Genomic DNA, 20,294 nt, shown 5'->3' with positions numbered 1-20,294 from the left:
ACATTACGCTCAGCAAATTATCCTTAATGAATAATGAATATGCAGTATGTAGGCCTACAGTCTGTCAACTGATAACATAGAATACGTTGGTTCATAAACAGTTAACCTAACGGTTCTCAGGTCTATACACACACACACACACACACACACACACACACACACACACACACACACACACACACACACACACACACACACACACACACACACACACACGTACAGAGAACGGGCAGAGGGAACAGTGAACATAACAGAAGAGATGCGCACAGAATAGAAATCAAGGAGGAGAAAAAAAAAGTATAATACTCCTGCGCAAATCTCATAAACCCACCACATCTGTTCTCTCTCTCTGTGTCCCGTATGTATGCCAGGCTGTACCTAGAGGTGGATGAGAGTGCCTTAATACCTCAATGATAGGTAAGCCCCCCCCAGGCAGTAGATTATCCTACCGTGCAGTGTGTACTCGGCTTTTAAATTAGTGAAGGGCAGTATGTGTTGTGAGACACATTGATATTTGCAACTTGTCACACTGAAGGAAAGGAAAAGAAATGTGCTTGTGTGTCTTCTCGCACCCAAAATGGCAGATCTATAAACTCACATGGGACTCTTTCTGCGACTGTGACACACTGTATTGTAAGCTTGTAATATGGATAATGTATAGATCTATTTACGGTGTGAGACATGCACGTGCAAGTAGGCCTATACATCAGGCGAAAGATTACCTGCACTCATTGCACCATTATTCAGTTATTCCTGTATTTACATAAAACAATTGGCTTGGATTTATTTCTCTCTCTCTCTCTCTCTCTCTCTCTCTCTCTCTCTCCCCCTCTCTCTCTGTCTCTCTCTGTCACATTCTCCTTGACTCTTACAAATACTTTGTCCTGCTTTTTCTCCCATGTTTTTCTCTGGTACCCTTTCCCCATACAGTCTGTACCTACCTACCACCATTCTCCCATATTATTTAGGGTTTGCTCTGAAGTGAAATGTGTCTTGCTGTTCCTCAGCAGAGTCAGGAATAGTCCTGCTCTGTAACTGTAGCTACTTTTATAAATAGGCCCTCGTTAAAGTTCAGCTTGTAGCCCTGCGTCTTAAGATGTTTAAGAGAGATGTGCAGAAGTGATCTAGACCCTAATTTGCAGCTAGGGACTTTTTAAAGTATATACATTATTATTTTTATTATAGACTAAATTGGCCCATCTTAAGCAGAGTCTTTAAAAAGCTTGATCAGATTGTACTATGGATCCAATAGGATATTATCTAGAATAACACTTGTTAACTATAAATATGTATAGCATAAGATGAGCATAGTGGGATTCACAATTGCCTTAGGATCTCCTGTAACTTAGCAACGGCCCTGGAGCAGGGCTGTGGAGCCAACATGGCTGCCGTTGAAAACGGTAATGGCCTATAGATCTTTTCATTCAGAGGCCTCTGGTACTAGCAAGCCTGCACACAGTCTTGAAGGGGCCTGGTTATATATAGGCTAGTCCCTCTCCTTATATGGCATCAAGGAAAGGCAGGTGGGGGTCGTGGGAGTGGTGGAGGTTTTGATGGCCCAGTACTTGGTTTAGGCTGACTCCCTGTGGATTCAGGCTGACGACCGAAGGCTCTGCAAAGGAACTCTCAAGGGGTAAGAAACCTACTATTTTATTTTCCTCTCCGTTGCCTTTTTGCGCCTCATTTCTGTTACTGTAGGTGTGGCAGGTGTGAGGCGTAAAGTAGGACAGAGGGATGGGAAATTACCAGAAAGAGGGTCGGGCGTTCCAAGGGACGTGATGTGGAACTTAACCAATGCCAAATGCATCAATTGTGAATTAAATGTGGTAATTTAATTTGCAGTGATTTACAGAAGAATGAATGTATTGAGATTAATGACTGTCTATGTTTATGTGTGACTGTCATAACAATGGATGTGATCATCGTAATGACTGGCTAAGTGGTTAAATGGACTCCAGGGAGGAAGCCAATATGCTGTTGATGCACTTAGTGGGACTAGGATTCCTGCCCGGTCCTTTGGGTAATATTGGGTTTATTGTCGGTGTGCTGTTTTTGGACTCCAGACATGCACACATCAATTTACTGGCAATTCAGCCTCCAATTGGATGCTTATTGTATTCCGTGTTATCACCAGAGCAATTTGTTAATGCAAATTGTATTCAAATGGAAGGTGTTTTGTGATCAGATAGGGATAGGACATCAGAGGTTTGTTGATTTATGGCCATGGCTCTCTGGGAGCTTGTTGAGGTATGGCTGGGAGCTTGAGCAGAACATTTTGGAGATCAGAGAGACTTGGGTGTCATTTGGCAGGCATTTGTGAGCAGTTACAGTACTGCTGAGTTAAAGTAGCAGGCTAGGTCTGTCTGCAAGTGATGGGATTAGCATATGGCTGTCAGTACAGAGCACTAGCTTTTGGGCTGTGTTGGGTTTAGTGCTGTCATTCTAGGAAGCAAGGGGACATTGAAGCAAGGGGACATTGAAGCAAGGGGATGTTGAAAAAAGAAAGAGAGGAAAAAAAAAGAGCATTAGCTAAATGACAAACTTGCAAATAAATAACATTACACTGTGCTCTGTGTGTTCATAATGCTAGGAGAGTCAGTTTGTTTTGATAGTATTTGTGGAATTGGTGTAAGTATACAGTATGAATACTCTGTAAGAATCAGTAGAAACGGAGAGTAAAGAGTTTTCATTTGGGTCTATATTACTTAGTGAAATAAACATTTTCTGTGTAGGAATATCTGCATGTACTGCAGTGTGCAGGGTGAGGTTGGGAGTTGGGTTAGGTAGTGGTTCATATTTCATTTCACCTTATTTCTGGTCTCTGCAGACTAAGATGATGTAAGACAATCATGTTCTCACTCCACTGTGACATACGTCACACACTGTGTGTGACGTATGTCGTATGACATAGTAGTGACGCTGTTGCACTAGTGACGCTGCACTGCGCTGCACGACACACGTCTCTGTTTGGACTCTAAATTCAGACGCTTATACTTAAGAGCTTAACATGGAGATAGTTAAAGCACTTGAAGACATTGTATAGAAACATTGAAACATGACTTTATACAGCCAGTACTGTAAATAGTAGTACAGTAAATGTACATACAGTACATAAATGAATGCAGTACATACATAAATGTACATACATACAGCATTTTGATAAAACCTATATTCCTACACTGTGCTTTAGAATGACTTAATTTCCCTGTCAAGCCAAACTCACTAACTATATATGGCACTGTTGCTGTGAGGTAGCCAAATGGCTCTGGTGAGTAATGGAATACTATGAATAGCAAAATAGAGACTGAACTGTGTGTGTGTGTGTGTGTGTGTGTGTGTGTGTGTGTGTGTGTGTGTGTGTGTGTGTGTGTGTGTGTGTGTGTGTGTGTCCGTGTGTCCACTGCTGTCACATGAAAAATGTCTTCCTTTTTATTTACAATTTCCATGACCAAAGTTTGTGTGCTAACAAGGCCCCAAGTTGCACAACACATTGTACAAAAATACTATTCATTTGGGGATCCTAAGATTATGTCCATATGCATCTTTACGTGAGTTTCTGTCACATGTGTGCCATGTCTATCTTGTGTGCGTGCGTGTGAGTGTGTGTATGTGTGTACACATCTATATGCAATACGCACGTGTTTGTCCTTGTCATTCCTGAACCCTGTATGGGGTTCAAAAATACGTCATGAGTCATGAGAACAGTTGTGTGTGATGCCATTCCAATATTGTCCATGTGTGTTCTTTATGTTGCTGTATGTGTAGCCCACCTGCTAACATGCAGTCACTTTGTTAAAGACCCCGTAAACAGGAAGAACCCTAACCCCCGTATGAGTAGGCCTATAAGCAGTATTACAGTATATATTTAAGCAATATTACACGTCTGCGCTGCTTACAGAACTCTCCTTCGGCTCGTTCTTGCAGCAACGCAGGCAGACACAACAGTTACCCTTAAAGCTAAGGTAGTCGCCAAAAATCATGATGTTTTAATGACAGATGAAGCCACTACATCATAGTGGTTAGTTTCAGAATTTGTCCTTATAATGATATAGTGTTATAACATAACATAAAGTGTTATAATCCACCCTGTCAAATTAGAATTATACAAAATTAAAAATTAAAAGTTAAGTATGTAAAATTTGGTTTTTGGGTGTCCACTGAAGGCAGTGGAAGAATGGTTCTAGGGAAAATATGAAAATTCACTCTAGGGCAGTGGTTTTCAATCCTTTTCATATCAAGCCCATTATTTATTCGGCATTTGAGCCACGGACCCAAAGACTAAAGAATATTTTGTTGCCGTTGGATAAGATTTTGTCACCTGTAAAGTAAGTTAGATGTTTAACAATAATGTAAAATTGTAAAAAAATGTAAAATTAAACCAAATGCACCCATAAGCTCTAGTCTAGGCCCTAGGCCGCCCTAGGGTATAGCATGACACACTGGCCGAAGTGGCCGTGTACCTTGACAGAAGACTAGTGTAGTTATAGGACTAGGTATTATGCCACTCACCTGAGAGTGCCATAAGGTGAGGTGTTTATCCCCACCCAGAAAACCTCCTCTCATCAGGAAATGCCCTGTCTTACAATATCTATTGTGTGTGTGTGTGTGTGTGTGTGTGTGTGTGTGTGTGTGTGTGTGTGTGTGTGTGTGTGTGTGTGTGTGTGTGTGTGTGTGTGTGTGTGTGTGTGTGTGTGTGTGTGTGTGTGTGTTGCGGACATGTGCATGCATGTGCATTTCTGTGCGTATGTCTGTGTGCACACGTATGTGTGTGTGCACGCGTGTGATGGTCTGTCAGGTCACTTTCTACAGTGTCACCATGTCAATGTTGCCCAAACCGGGGAGTTATGACCATGAGTACTACCACAAACAGAAACGATATGTGGTGAAAGAATACACCGGCAGGTACCTTATGTTAAATGCAGTTATAGTCTAACATAGCACTATCACAGTAGAGCTAAAATGACTACTAATGTGGTTGTAGTAGCAGTATTAACAGCCATCACCATTTACCAACATTTTCTCACTCTCATGTCGTAATAAGGGTTGGGAACCTTTAGAATGTTAACGATTGCGGTTCCTTAACGAATCACTCTCAACGGTCCGATTCTTTAACGGTTCCCTTTAACGATTCCTATAGGGCGTTCCAAATGGACCCTCACGGGACTGTAACTCTGAGAGAGTACAAATGGAACCAAATGGACCCTTACGGGACTGTAACTCTGAGAGAGTACAAATGGAACCAAATGGACCCTTAGAGGACTGTAACTCTGAGAGAGTACAAATTAAACCAAATGGACCCTTAGAGGACTGTAACTCTGAGTACAAATGGAACCAAATGGACCCTTAGAGGAATTTAACTCATTTGGTTCCATTTGTACAATCTCAGAGTGAAATTAAAAGGTTTGAGAACCAGCGGTATTGTAATTGCAAAGCAGACGTCAAGTCCGCATAACCAGCTCTGACAGTGGAATAACAAAAACTGTTCCAAATACGATTGAACCGATTACGGTTCTTCAACCTCAGAACCGGTTCTGAAAAATAACTGTTTCCGGGTCCCCAACCCTAGTCGTAATATAGTGACGAGTTAAAGCAAAATCTGACCATGTGTCTCTCCCGTTTGACGTGACGTGACTCCCCCATCATGGCGTTTGTCAACGACCCCCCCCCCCCGGTGTAGTCCCGCCAACTGTCTGTCTGGGGAATGCAGGAGTGCCGTTCTCAGGTTGACGATTCCACAAAAAAATAATTTATAGGACCACTTCACCACTTTTCAACTTCTCTTCCTATAATTGGTCCTAAGTAATGCTCATGATAAAATACCACTTTTTTTTTTTTTTGGTCTCATAGGAAGGCTGTGGGCAGTTCAGAAACCCGTCCACCAGTGACATCATCGATGGTGAATCCAAGCTAATAGAAACGGCAGGCTTTCTTTTCCTGAAAAGTTGCAATGCAAAAGTTGAAGCCATCGTTCTCACGATAATAAAAATCTAAATATATTTAAAAACAAATCTTGTTTAAAAAAAATCTGCCCAATGATGATGTCACTGGTGGACAGGTGTCCGAACTGCCCAAAGCCCTCCTATGAGACACAGACTGAGTAGGAAAAAAATTGTGGTGTTTTATCATGAACATTAGTGAGGACCAATTATATGAAGAGATGTTGAAAAGTGGTGAAGTGGTTCTTTAAGAAGGCAGGCGCTCAAATCCGCTTGCTGCTGACTCAGCACTATGCGAGTTGCATACCGATGATAGCCAAAGAATTGTAAATCATCCTTTATATATCGTCAGCATGGCCTGCGACCGGACAGGACGGGGTCAACTGGGTGGCCGCATGGTCAAACCTTATACTTCAACTCTTCACGGGTTTGACGCTATGCGTGTTGCAGGCATTGGAATCACCCATGGCTGCAACCACAGACAGCGGCATTTACCACAATCTAGCTAACAATACTACACACATAACATTTTGTAAAGCTAAGCTAACACAGCTTAACCTTAACTTATATGAACTCATAGCTGGTTTGTATACGGTAATATACTGTATACACTAAGATGTTATAGCTTAGTTCAAAGTAAATTGCATCTGTAAGGTAAATTATATCAACAGGGTTGTTGATATAATGTCAGTAGTGTTTCTGTAGCAAACGGTAGTTCTAATTCTAGATTTGTTGTGTTGTGAAGTTAAAGGTGGAATGATGGAGAAAACAGTAATACTGTATGTCTAGTTGACGATTTTCACTATTACTAGGTGCATTATGTGGGATAATAACCATTAAGCAAGCTTCTTGTTTTGAATTTAAGCTGGTATATTTTTCCACACTATCTCTCAAACTGAAAGGTGTTTCCTATAATAGCACACGATTTAAACACATTTGCAGGCCATGAAAAAACAGCCCCAACACTGTTGGAGACTGTTTTCCAGCTTTGGGAAAGTGTTCACAATTATAATTTGAACTATACCCATCTCCACAGCAATAATATAAGAATGTTTATTTATGTGGTTTTCTTTTTAATAATTAATATTTTGATGATTCTTCAGTCAATGTGTTGTGCTGTTCCTATTGTTGTGGCATGATGACACCGTTTTATCCCCATTATTTCTTTCTTATCAACTGTGTTGGTGTGAGGGTTGTTTGTGTGTTTTTTGGAAGAGGTGTGCAACATGTGTTTTTATCATTTTATTTACCCCCACTGTTTCTACTGATTCTTAATAATTTGCTTCCCTCTCATTGTTTAACTAAGCTAACGATTCCATCTTTGCTACCATCAAAGGCTTTTGTGGCAGCTGATTTCTTTTAACATGTTTTATTCTCAACAGCAATGGTCCAGTCCAGTTACAAAGTGGCAGAGTCATTCTTTGTAAATGGAACTGAATAGTGACTGGGAGGTGCTTTATTCTCAGAATGTATTATATTACTTTGTATATGTTCTGAAGGTAGAAATTAATTAGTAATGATGAATGTGATTTGTGTGCGTTTCCCCAAGATCTATCATTTTCAATTTTAGCTATATAGAAACATACGTTTTTTTCAGAAAACTCTTAGGATGTAGAACAAGTGGTTCTCACAGTGCATCACTTTGTACCACACACAGCTTGTAGGCCTAGATCTGCTATTTATTTTATTTCAAATTATTATCTCTTTGCAGATACAGCTAAGAATGTTCTCGTCTCGTTCTCGTCTGGATATGGCCTTATAGCTGTTGAAGGACAGTGTACTCTGCAGTTGTCCAGAAGACAGCTAAGCAGCTTTGCTTTGATCTGTGAAATGAGCTGGCAGGCAGTCAGGCAGAATGTGATGGCATACACACACCCAGAATATATTCCTGCTGGAAAGGTCTCTTAAACTGGATTTACACCACATTGGCATCAAATATCAAATATATCCCTCTAAATGTAAACGTATGTCCTTCACCTATTCGATATCAGGGGAAATGCTGCATTGTTGTTTTGAAATTGAAAGACAATTTGGAAACATCTGTTTGTCAGTGACATAATTCGTCTACAGTTGGTAATAGACCATATTTTCAAATAAAATCCTTATCCCTAAAATTCTTAGTAATAGCGTAAAAAAGGCAAAGAGGTTTTATTTTTTAGCACTAACGAAAATAGGGCCCACAATGTGTTATGTGCTGTGATAAGTAACATAACTTACTGTACTGTGCATATAGCCTCAAATGGTATGTACACAGTAAATGTATCATTAATTCATAACTCAGAAGGTGTACAAATGTTGCCAAATGGATCCGTAACACTGAATGTCCGACCTAGGGATCTTTCCCTAGGTCGGACATTCAGTCCGAAGACCAACCAGTATAAGGGTCAGCCGTGTACTGTGTACTCATTGAAAGTGATGAATAGTTTGTATAATATCCATTGCTACCTCCCAGTAGATATTCAGGGCCTAGATTGCTGTTGTGAATATGTCCGATAAACTGACTGACTGTATGTCTTCAGCGTTGGAGTGGTGCAGGACGACTATCAGTACCAACAAGAACAACGCATACAGGGAGTGGTAAGACTTTCCTTCTCTTTCACAGTGTGTGTCTCTTTCTCTCTCTCTCTCTCTCTCTCTCTCTCTCTCTCTCTCTCTCTATCATTCATGCCATTACTGCCATGCAGTTCCTTTAGCCGTCGGTTTGCATTGACCATGCTGTAGTTGTATACAGTAATTCTAAAGGAGCATTCTCATTACAGTATATCTTAAATACACAATCATTTCACAGTATTATTTCTCAAGTATGCCAGTGTTTGATTTAGGAAAAAAATAAACTCCGTTTGGACACAAATAAACAAACAAACGATTATGAAGAACAAAAATTGAGAATCACTTGCTGACATTGCTGGCTAACGTGCTATTGCGGTTGATTATATTTATTATGTAATTATGACAATGTCTTAACCGGCGATTATGATATACTGTAGGCAGACAGACAGCTGTTGGCAAAGATATTTCTGGATTAACGTTTAACACCCGGGAATTTAACCCAGGTCTCCTGCGTGGAAAGCCAACATCTTAACCACTAAGCCAAAGGCAATTCCCTATGGCTTGGGGAGATAATAGACTTTTGATGCTCTGAGCCACTACTACAAACGCATTCAGATAACTTGACAGCATTTAATAAAGGTGACCGATATCTGTTGATGAAAAGAAAACACAAATGTATATTTGTTTTGTTAGGAAGAAGATTATTGAGGAGTATGTCAGATGATGAGAAGGAAGTTTATAAACTTTTCCCGGGCAAACGTCACGTTCCTCATTTTGTTTATTAACAACAGGTGAGGACGAAGATGGTGGAGAAGTATATACGTGAGGAGTCCATGATCAGGGGCCCAAAGTTCCTGGTCAGACTGCGATCCCACACAGTGTTTGTGAACGCTCCGGTCAAACTCTTCTGCACCGTCGAGGGCTTCCCCATGCCCATTGTCAGATGGTGAGTACAGTACACAATACATAACCACAATTTTAATACACTACAGCAGTGGTTCCCAAATTGGGGTCCGGAGACCCCTAGGGGTCCTTGAGAGAGTTCCCCCAGCTAAATGATTGTTTGGAACCAAATTGACCCTTATGGGTCTGTAGAGAGTGTACAAATGGAACCAAATGGACCATTTGGTTCCATTTGTACACTCTCAGAATTAAATAACTTTAAATAATAAACTAATAATTTTGGGGGTCCTTGAAAAGGTTTGGGAACCACTGCACTACAGTAATGCAGTAAAACCTAGACAGTCAGCCTAAAGTTATGTCACACTGTCTGCGACAGGAAATTGTTTGTCGATTCATACTTTGCGAGCCAGCAGATCTGCAAGCTCACAACATGATGCAGTGATGTGATTTGTTGTTGTGAGTGACACGTTGTGAGGTTGTAGATCGGCTATTTCCAGCACAAGACTCAGACATTATGACTAACTCAGGCTGTTAAGGCATATGGCCCGTGAGCACGACACTTAACCCCTTGACTGCTCCCCCGGCACTGTATTAATAGCGGCCACTGCTCCTGGTAGTCGGGATGGGTTCATGCAGAGGACAATTTTCATGTACAGTCAGACAAAAATACTCCCAAATGAGTGGTGAAAAAAAGTATTACCGGTAGTTATTTAAGAAATGGGCCATACAATTTGCGAAGACATTATAGCCCCCTTCAAAAAGTAATTGTGTATAATCACTGTAATTAATTAATATTGATAATACTGTTGTAGGTACCTCTGTCAAAGAGGTTTAAAGGATCATACGTATATAGATTTTTTTGCTTTTTATTTGCCTAATAACTACAATTTATGAACTATTCATTACAGCCAATGATTTTAGCTTGAAGGCATTTGAATAACATAGAATATTGACAAAAACTTCTGGCTGGTAGGACATATTTATTCTAACATTTTTGGTACGGTTTGGAAAGTAGTATTCAGTAGCCTAATCTAAATGTATAGAATCACAATACATGATGTAATGTAATCAAAGTTGCTTAAACATGCAAAAACACTGGTATGGGCCTATTATCTATTATATCCCCACTAATTGTTTCTATTTTAAACATTTAACTTGGGGCGCCCGCTGGCCAAGTGGTCCAGGCGCATGCCACATATAGGCTCTGGCATGACAGCATGTCGTGTGTTCGAGTCCCGTTCATGACGACCTTTGCTGCGTGTCTCTCCCCTGCTCTCTTTCCCTCTTTCCTGTCCATCTTCACTTGATACTATCAATAAAGGCAAATCTTTAGAAACAATTTAGGCATTTAGCAGACGCTCTTAATCCAGAGCGACTTACATTAAGCAAGAACAAAAAAGCATGGGAATACATCACATAAAAACATTTATCATGAAACATGCATAAGCTAAGAAAGTAACAGTGGAATATCTATATAATGAAACTATACATATAAACTATACATCTATACTACTATGCTATACATATGTACTATGACGTGCTATGACTACATACAATGCAATTTATAGTGCTGTCTACATAACATGCTATAAGTCTGTATCAAATGCTATCTAAGTCTACAGAAATGCTATCTAAGGGGGTGGGGGTAAGTGCTATGGGCCATGATGGAGTCTGAAAAGGTGGGTTTTCAGACTACGGCGGAAGATTGGGAGTGATGCTGCAGTTCTGACTGCAATGGGAAGTGCATTCAACAGTTTTGGAGCCAGAAGAGAGAAGAGTTTGGGACGTGTGGAGCGTTGTCCCGGCATTTTTAGTGAGGGTACTTCCAGCTTCCCTGCGTTGGCTGATCTGAGTGCGCGGGAGGGTTTGTAGGGTTCGATCATACTTGCAAGATATGGGGGAGCCATACCTTTGGTTGCTTTGAATGCCAACATCAGAGTTTTGTATTCTGTGCGGGCAGCGGCCGGGAGCCAGTGGAGGGAGCGGAGCAGGGGGGAGACATGTGAGAATTTTGGCTGGTTGAAGACCAAGCGAGCTGCAGCATTTTGGATCAGCTGGAGAGGCTTAAGTGCACATGCTGGTAGGCCAGTAAGGAGGGAGTTACAATAGTCGAGTTTTGACAAGACTGTTGTCTGGATTAGGAGCTGGGCTGATTCCTGGGTGAGGAACGGTCTAATTCGTCGTATGTTATAGTGTGAACCTACAGGATCGAGTGACAGCTGTGATGTGAGTTTTGAACGAGAGCTGACTGTCCAGGACAATTTAGGCATTTAGCAGACGCTCTTAATCCAGAGCGATTTACAATAATCAAGAACAAAAGCATGGGAATACATCACAAAAGCATTTATCATACCACAACACCAAGATTCCTGGCTGTTGGGACAGACGTTACCAGGGCGTTGTCTACGGAAATAGTTAGCTCCTGCATAGGGCAGGACTTAGCTGGGAAGAAGAGAAGCATTTAACTTAAAGGAGAATTCCATGCTAGAAGGCTTTCTTACCTATATTTGTAGTTGTTACGTCCCCACCAAAGAGGTCCAGGTGTTATTTTGTGGAAAAGCTCCTTATTGGCTCCTTATTTCCCCTACCATAAGCCCTAAATGAAATGCATTGAATTGAATGGGGTTATGGGGTGTTGTGCTAATTTGCTTATTTCCATCGCTCCACTTTTTTTTGTATACTGTATATCCTCTCTTCATAATGTAAATAATATCCCAAGCGGCACACTTTACTACCGTACTTATTTAGATGGAAATAAGCGAATTAGCACAACACCCCATAGCCCCATTCAATCTTCTAGCATGGAATTCTCCTTTACATTTTATAATGTAGGTCAAGGGGGTTGGGGCCAAGTTTCGTATACCATACGTCATACAGATAGATACATATTATGTCAGAGATGACTGACAACACAGGCTGGCCACATGAAATCAGAGATCCAAACTGGAGCCACGCCTTGTTGCTCCCAATATCCACATCACATGCTTTGATTTTTTTGTGAATGTACTTTTCTTCTCTGTCTAATGATATGTAAATCATTGACAGATTTCAGAAATCTGGTGGAGTCTTGGTGGAGGTCTGTCTTGCACCGAGTCCTTTTAATGATCCTAGACTTCTTTTTGAATCGGGGAAATGGTTAGAGAGAGAGGGAGATGGGGAGTGACTCGACGCATCAATGGTCGTCGGGATTGGGATTCGGGCTGGATTAGTAGCCTAAAGATGGCCGGAAGTCTTAACAGTCCGGGGCCATGATCCTAGACTTGCAGTCAGTGCATATTGTAATGTGTTTCTAAAGTTGTTGATGATGTTTCCATGCCTTTAGGTACAAAGATGGTACCCTGCTGGACACATCCAAATACCTGGTTGAAGGCTGTGGAGGGATGCATTCTCTGGAGCTCGCCAGGTGGGTTTTTTATCCCCAGATTCAAATGCTTAGCGTTTTAATATCTCACTTTTCATCAGTGGCGGAAGACGTACTCAAATGTTTTACTTTAAAAGTAACAATACTTTTTAATAGAAATACTCTGTTACAAGTAAAAGCCCAGAATTCAAAATGTAATTGAGTTAAGTACAAAAGTATTGGCATCAAACTGTACTTAAAGTACCAAAAGTAAAAGTACTCGTTATGCAGAATGTCTCATTTCAAGTTTTCATCATATCATATCATATCATCATGTCATCATATCATATCATGTGGCAGAAACACAGTCGTAGCTCCTTACTGCCTGCACCAACCACTCCCACTTTTCACACAGGCATTGACCATAATAATAAATGTATAAATTTTTCCAATTTAACAAATTATAAATTAATAATGAATTTATTAGTGAATTAAAAATGTCCCATCCACTTACATGGGAAAATGCGAAAACGCACCCAGGGCGCAGTACCCCCGCGGCCACAAGGCGGCAAGTATTTTTCTTAATGAACAGCAATTAAAGATATTTATGGGGGGGCAATATCTCACAACGGGTAAGGGCTAGTATGTATAAAAATCTTTTGAAAATAGCAGATCTACAAGTTCACGATGTGACACATTATGAGCTGAGAGACTGAAGTGGTTAGTGTATGTTTTGTAATAATAATCAAAGTACAGTAAGTAGAAACTAAAGTTTTCAAATAAATGTAGTGGAGTAAAAGTACAATATTTGGATCCGACATATAGTGGAGTAGAAGTAAAAGTATTGGAAATTGGAAATACTCAAGTAAAGTACAAATACCTCGGAATTGTACTTAAGAACAGTACTTAAGTAGGCCTAAATGTACTTAGTTACTTTCCACCACTGCTTTTCATAGTAAATATAGTTGTCTATAAATATAATTTTGTCACAGGCTCTTTTCAGGCATAGGATATTTCACGTTCAAATAAAAATAAACATAAACTAAACATTTAAATATATTTCAATGAATGAATCTATCATGGTTCAAATGGAGTTTGAAGTTACAACAACATGTTTGAATGTGAAATTTCCTTTTTCGTTGGTTATATATTCTTTTAAACCTCCAGCCAGACTTAAGCACTTTCAACCTGCTGTTCCTACTTTGTGCATGTCATTATAGGCAATTGGAATCATATCAAGACATGGGAGCTTGTAGATTGGCTATTTTTGGTACTTTTGCATGACACTGTCATGCAAAAAAAAACAATACAAAAAGAAAAATATGAAATATGGAGATGTAAGGATTCTGCCCAAAAGTGATGATATATCATATCCAGCAAGCAACAATGAGTGCAGGACTGAACATATCAAAACGTTCTTTGGGAAGCACAAATGTAAGGGGCACACAATGGAGTGCCGAAGTCCTGACATCACTCGCTTATCCCCTGGTGAATTCTGCCTGGTTCACAGATGTAATTTCTCTATGGAGAATAACATGGGGTAATCTTAAAATCGTTTCATATACGCATTGTGGTCCAAAAATAAAGAAGCTGTCTCTGCGTTTTTGTCAGGGAGGTGTCTCTGTATCGTTCGCGACAGTCAGTCACTCATATATGATAGTCTGTTTCTAGTAAAAATGTAACTAATTCAGTAGCAGTAACAATATTGTCAGTTGATTCTTCATATCCATATGAGTGAAACGGCCGGGATGACATGTTTATTTTTCAAACACAGTTCTTATATGAGGCGATCTAAAATCCCCCTATGGGGATTACAATTCAAATAAAAATTACATGAACCCGTGGATTTGCGTCCTCTACCGATATTGACGTCAGACTTCAGTGCTCTATTTGCAGGTGGTGTGATCAAATACCCCCACACCAATCCCAACACACTTGTCAATTGTGTGCCGCTTGTGCTTCCATTGACTGTTCCCAAAGGACGTTTTCATATTTTCAGTCCAGCAGTCATTTCAGGTCCGGCCTCGTCGCTGACAGAGAATGACACCCGTGTGAATTTTGTGGAAAAGTGGTGTTGTGTAATTTCTTGCAGGAGTCTGTAGATTATCACCCTATTTTCCTAATGTATCAAGAACGAGAAATGAGCTCCGTTTTCCCAGGCAAAGTCCTTCTTTATTCAATCAAGGCATCTCCCATAGTTACATCAAGTTACAAGCATTCAAGTCATCTCCTCATGGTATCGCACATTCAGGCCAGGTCAAGCCCCGTCCTCCATGGCCTCGTCCGTTTCCCAACGACCAACCTCTCTCCAACCTCCTTAACCAGTCTCCCAAACCATCACTTTATACCTCTATCTCAATGCAGTGGGTTGTCCCCTTTTGTCCCTGTGTGTGTGTGTGTGTGTGTGTGTGTGTGTGTGTGTGTGTGGGGAAACAGCTAATCAAAGACCCCCAACTGTGACAGTCCCTGTAGTACTCATAAAATGCATGCATGAGACAAACTGTAGCCTCCTGCCCTAAAGAACAGTCAAACAGCCTGGAAGGCCTATAGATAATATCAGATGAAAGATCACTCCCCAAGAATTATCTTGAAGTCAAAGGGTGAAGCCTACAGGCTTCCTGCCTGTAGGACAATTGATATGCAAATAGTTAAAACACTGATGATGGGATGAAGGGAGAAATGGCTTGAAATTATGACTAACCATATGCTATATGATTCAAATTACACCACAGTGGCAATATTTTTTATTAAACACACGTTTTCTGCCAGAACTTTCAAATGGATATGAAACTAGAGGAAAATATCTGACTGTAAGTCTCATTAATTAATTATTCAGTGAGTACACACTCAGTGCTAAAAATTGAAATGCAGACAAGGTCAGTCTGCTTATTACCGTGCGCGAACAGGATCGATCTATGGCTGTGTATTTGGAATACATGAAATGTAAGATGACAGACTCTCTAGGGCTATTAACTTGTACTTAATAATAATATATTTATATTCATCTAATATTCAAACATGTATTCACCAAAACCAACTTATAGTTAGTTGATTTAAAATGTATTCGTGTGAGCTCGTGCTTCGGACAAGTGACTTTTGTGCCCGGACAAGTGAATGGGAAATAGAGTACCGAAGTCTGACGTTACTTTCAGTAGAGGGCGCTTTATATAAGAACTGTGTATAAGATCTGTGTATAACTGTGTATAAGAACTGTGTATAAGATCACTTTATATACGTCACGCCCAGCTGTCAACACATTGCTTTCCTGAGATTCCTCATTGACGTAAGCTCAGCTGGTGGTGACTCGACTCGTACTAACCACGAAACATTAAATATCAATAAAATAAAAATAAAAATAAACGTAATTAACATTCAGTTTCTGTTGTGCGACGGGCAGATGCAGCCAACCGCCTACCCGGAAATGTAGTCTCTGGGTTGTTTGACTAGCGCTTATTGTGTTACTCTTTGCGTATATTTGTACATTTCCACCTTCAATCGATGCTTCATATCCATATGAGTGAAAAGGCCGGGATGATCGGTTTATTTTTCAAACGCAGTTCTTATATGAAGAGATCTAAAATCCCCCTATGGGGATTTCAATGCAAATAAAAAATACATGAACCTGGGGATTGACGCCCTCTACCGACAGTGACGTCAGGACTTCGGTGCTCTATGTACTTGTCCTCAAGTGCCTCAAAAAGTTAATGTCAAGCCCTGTATATGTGATCGTGATCGGATCGGGACAATTAACCCAAGTTGGAATAAGACTAGCCTAGTACCGGAAATGTTGGCTGAATGGTGCTGCTAGAGGCTATGTGCTCATCAAAATCAGTAAGATACTGCACTATATATTTTGTGCAAAGCTGACATTTTGGCCTGAGTCAAGGCCGGGCTACACCGGGCGATTTTGGGCGCGTTTGTGCGCGCAGTGCGTTTGCGTTTACTGCGCGCGTACAGTGCGTTTGGATAGGACCATTATATGTCAATGATACCAGCTACACCAGACGCACGGATACCGCGGGGCACGGATACGTGTGCTCTAAAAATAGGATCGGTTCTATTTTTTTACGTGCCTATGCCCCCATGTGCGCATATCTATATATCCTCCCGGAAGGTCCCGCACAAATCTGCCGCGCGCCACAGATCTGGTGTAGCAGGGGCATTTCGCACGCATACTTTGTGCGTGCAGTGCACTTACGTCAAACGCACACATGCCCAGTGTAGCTTGGCCGTTAGTCTCCTTCACGCAGGGAGCATGCATGCACCCAGTTACTGTAAGTGTAATATCAATCTGCCAATTAGATTTTGAGATATCTTTTGTGCAAGTAGACATTTTGGCCTATAACGGTGGCATTAAAGGAAAAGACCAGGGGTCCTTAGTAGAGCACATATGCACACAGAAAATTCCACATCTTGTTTGGGATTAGTGTTGGATTGTAGTACGGACATACTGTGTAGCTATCCTTACAGCCCAGTCACACAAAAAGGATTACCAAACTTTACTGTGCATTTGATAGCGAGTGCAACTGGTCTCTATCAAAATGGACAAAGAAAATAGTTATTCACACTCTTAAGACTCAAGTTCTTCTAGTAATGGGCTCAGCTGACTCTGGTTGGAATGTGTTTCCCAGAGGGGGCCAACGACATTCTCTGTCCTGGCCTGAGTCTCAAGCAAGCTCAGCTGTTCAAGCTCTGAGATCAGTGTTATATGATACTCAGGTATCTGCAGACCGTCCTTCTATCAGCCTCTTAAACACACTTAAGCACTCCCCACGCATGCATGTACACACACACACACACACACACACACACACACACACACACACACACACACACACACACACACACACACACACACACACACACACACACACACACACACACACACACACACACACACAGCTGTAGGTTTTAGTCATTCAGATAGTGCTTTTTTCATCATAACGATTCACTCAATTCATGATACAATTTGAATCACAATATTAGGTTCATGATACGATTTTTCAAGATTTTTTTAATTTACAAGACAAAATTATTATTTAATATTATTATTTCTCTTCCACAAATCCATTATTTTCTGCTTTTTCTTTGACAATACTGTTTGTTTTTCATACTGTAGCAAATGACAGGAAACATTTTTCTTTAATAATTTCTCTTCCACAAATCTCAAATCCTGTTTTTAAACAATAGTCTTATACCCTCTTTTCAGTCCTGACGTAGATAAGCCAACTGTACTATCCTCTTTTCAATACTGTGTAGCAACTAGCAAGCAAGTGACAGGAAGCATTTTACACAAATCAAATTCTCAAATCCTTATACATGTTTTTATTAAATCAATTCAAATTGTCCCCAGTTTATATCGATATATATCGATATACGTCACTTATCGTCAATTGTCAATTCTAGCTTATAGTAAATATAAGAGTGTAAGGACTAGCATGTTGGTCTAACACAGATCATGATCTAGCATCTAGAGCAGAGACCACCAATACCGTATTTGGGAGCTTGATACAAAGGAATATATGTTTTTGACTCCAGTTCACGAGTACATTATTTCATCTACAATAACTTCTAGAAGTTGCTTTTGAAACTCGTTAAGATGAGAACAGTAATCTGTTTCTTGACAAACCCATACTGTATGTTGCTTTGCTTTTTTAAGGTGTGCAACTGATGACACAGCCCAGTACATCGCAACGGCTTCAAACATCCATGGACAGGCCTCTTCCCAGGCCTCTATTATTGTCAAGAGTAAGTCTATTCTGTCTGTCTGACCACAACAATTATGCATTTATGCTTTTAACCACTTAAACCCTGTATACTTCATTGGGAGCCCGCAGGGGTCTATACTTGGCCCCATTGGCTCCTTTTTCACTCCACACCTAATCTCTTAGCAGTATATCTACTGTATAAGGCTCACAACCCAACACATGTTGTGAGCTTGCAGATAGGTTATATTATTTAGGTGAATACCGATATTTGCTTTAATAGCCTATGATACTTTAAGTTCTATATGGATGCTAGGGTGGTTAATAATGCCACAGACGAAAAACAGTCCAAGTCCACACTATTTATCCATAATGTATAAATGATGGACAAGGGGTCAGGACAACGAGGCCTTTTCGTGGAGGGTTCAGAATGACATTTGGAATTTGTCTGTGGCATTCAAAGCTATGCAGTGCTAGCAAATACAAAAGTACATTTGAAAGCCTTGATTGGGAGGGCATTCTATTTGTCTGCCTGCTTGTTCTTCTGACTGTGAAACAATGTTATAATAGGGACTGTTATGCTATGATGAATGATGTTGGTAATGGCGATGATGTTTGTTTTGTTGTTGGTGATGATGATGATGATGATAATGACGCTATGAAAAATATGATATATTTTTATTTTTCCCACCTTGCTTTGCAGGGTTCAGGGAGGAGGAAGAGTCCTGTTCTTATGCATGGCTGCCTTTCACTGGTAAATACCTCTATTGCACCATTATTCACATAGTTACATGGTGGCCATTTTGCTTTTACATCATCATGCAGTTGGGGTGAGGTTTCCCCACCCCCAAGTACGACATAAGAGCAAAATGGCTGCCATGTGAATATGGTCAATGTCAAGACATTTCACAATATTTCCACTGAATCCTTTGACTAGTTTCACATTTACTGAAGCAGACCACCCGCTTTGAATGTTATCAACCAATACCAGTAGGTTACTTATCAAGACGATGCAGCCAGGCTGCGATTAGGCAACACGGAAGTGATATTACTGCTACGAAAACATTGTAAAACTGACCTGGAGAAGAACCACAGAGCAGGAGATGAAGGCACAAGGGCTGTCATGGCAACAAGCCAGGGCACAAGACCGAAGTGGGTGGAGGAGCCTCATCAATGGCCTATGTTCCTCAGGGAATTTAAAGGCCTAGTCGGACAACGCGACCAACGTCGGACGACTCCGCGTTTCCTAATCACAGCCAGTAGGCTCCAGTAGAGCCTGCTGGCTCCATTGCATCGTCTTGATAAGTAACCTACTGGTTGATATCGGTTGATTTTCATTCAAATCCGCTCAGCACGCCATCCTTCTATTCTCTTTTTCTCTTCTCTGCTCATAACCCTTTTCTCTATCCCCCTTCCTGTATCTTTGTCCCCCCTCTCCTCTCCACCGTTCACATTATGTCAGCTGCCATGCCTACCAGCGTCCAGTTCACTAAGATCAACATCACCTTCGTGGAGAAGTTTGAAGCTATGTTTGCCCAGGAGGGAGATTCTGCCACTCTGCACGCTACCATGACTCTTCAGCCCAACCTGGCTAACCTGCAGCCTGAGACTCAGTGGTATAGAGATGGTAAGTGTTAATGAACATGAATTATTATTGATTTTATCCCACGATTTTGTACACTCCCTCCGCCAAACTGGGGAGAGCAAAGGACTGACCTCATGCTTCCTTCAATGTATGAGCGTCCGAGCCGCTTCTTTTCACCTGACAGGGGGGAGTTTCCCTGGTTGGACGCAGCACGTGGAAGGAACACGTTACTCCAACCAGTTCCTTTCCCCTCCTTCCGGCCAGGGGCCGGGGCG

The 20,294-nt window shown here is 40.9% G+C and overlaps 1 protein-coding gene across 5 annotated transcripts in view; it reads left to right on the top strand.

Annotated features, from left to right (window-relative positions):
• Positions 1 to 1,539: 1,539 nt before the first annotated feature.
• The window catches only part of myom2b (myomesin 2b), a 71,683-nt gene continuing 52,928 nt past the window's right edge, over positions 1,540 to 20,294 (top strand). For 2 of the 5 annotated variants that reach the window (XM_083758748.1, XM_083758747.1), the window contains exons 1-8: positions 1,554 to 1,633; positions 4,796 to 4,902; positions 8,456 to 8,513; positions 9,278 to 9,432; positions 12,712 to 12,792; positions 18,389 to 18,477; positions 19,138 to 19,188; positions 19,897 to 20,061. In XM_083758748.1, coding sequence (XP_083614874.1) covers positions 4,817 to 4,902; positions 8,456 to 8,513; positions 9,278 to 9,432; positions 12,712 to 12,792; positions 18,389 to 18,477; positions 19,138 to 19,188; positions 19,897 to 20,061 — 685 coding nt within the window. In that variant the 5' untranslated portion in view covers positions 1,554 to 1,633; positions 4,796 to 4,816. Of the gene's footprint in view, positions 1,634 to 4,795; positions 4,903 to 8,455; positions 8,514 to 9,277; positions 9,433 to 12,711; positions 12,793 to 18,388; positions 18,478 to 19,137; positions 19,189 to 19,896; positions 20,062 to 20,294 lie in introns of all 5 variants that reach the window. The other 3 variants (XM_083758750.1, XM_083758746.1, XM_083758749.1) reach the window with 3 other exon arrangements.

This window comes from Protomyctophum parallelum (genome assembly GCF_964188405.1).
Source record: "Protomyctophum parallelum genome assembly, chromosome: 2".
Taxonomy (NCBI): Eukaryota; Metazoa; Chordata; class Actinopteri; order Myctophiformes; family Myctophidae; genus Protomyctophum; species Protomyctophum parallelum.
This window is presented reverse-complemented; position numbering and strand designations above follow the sequence as displayed.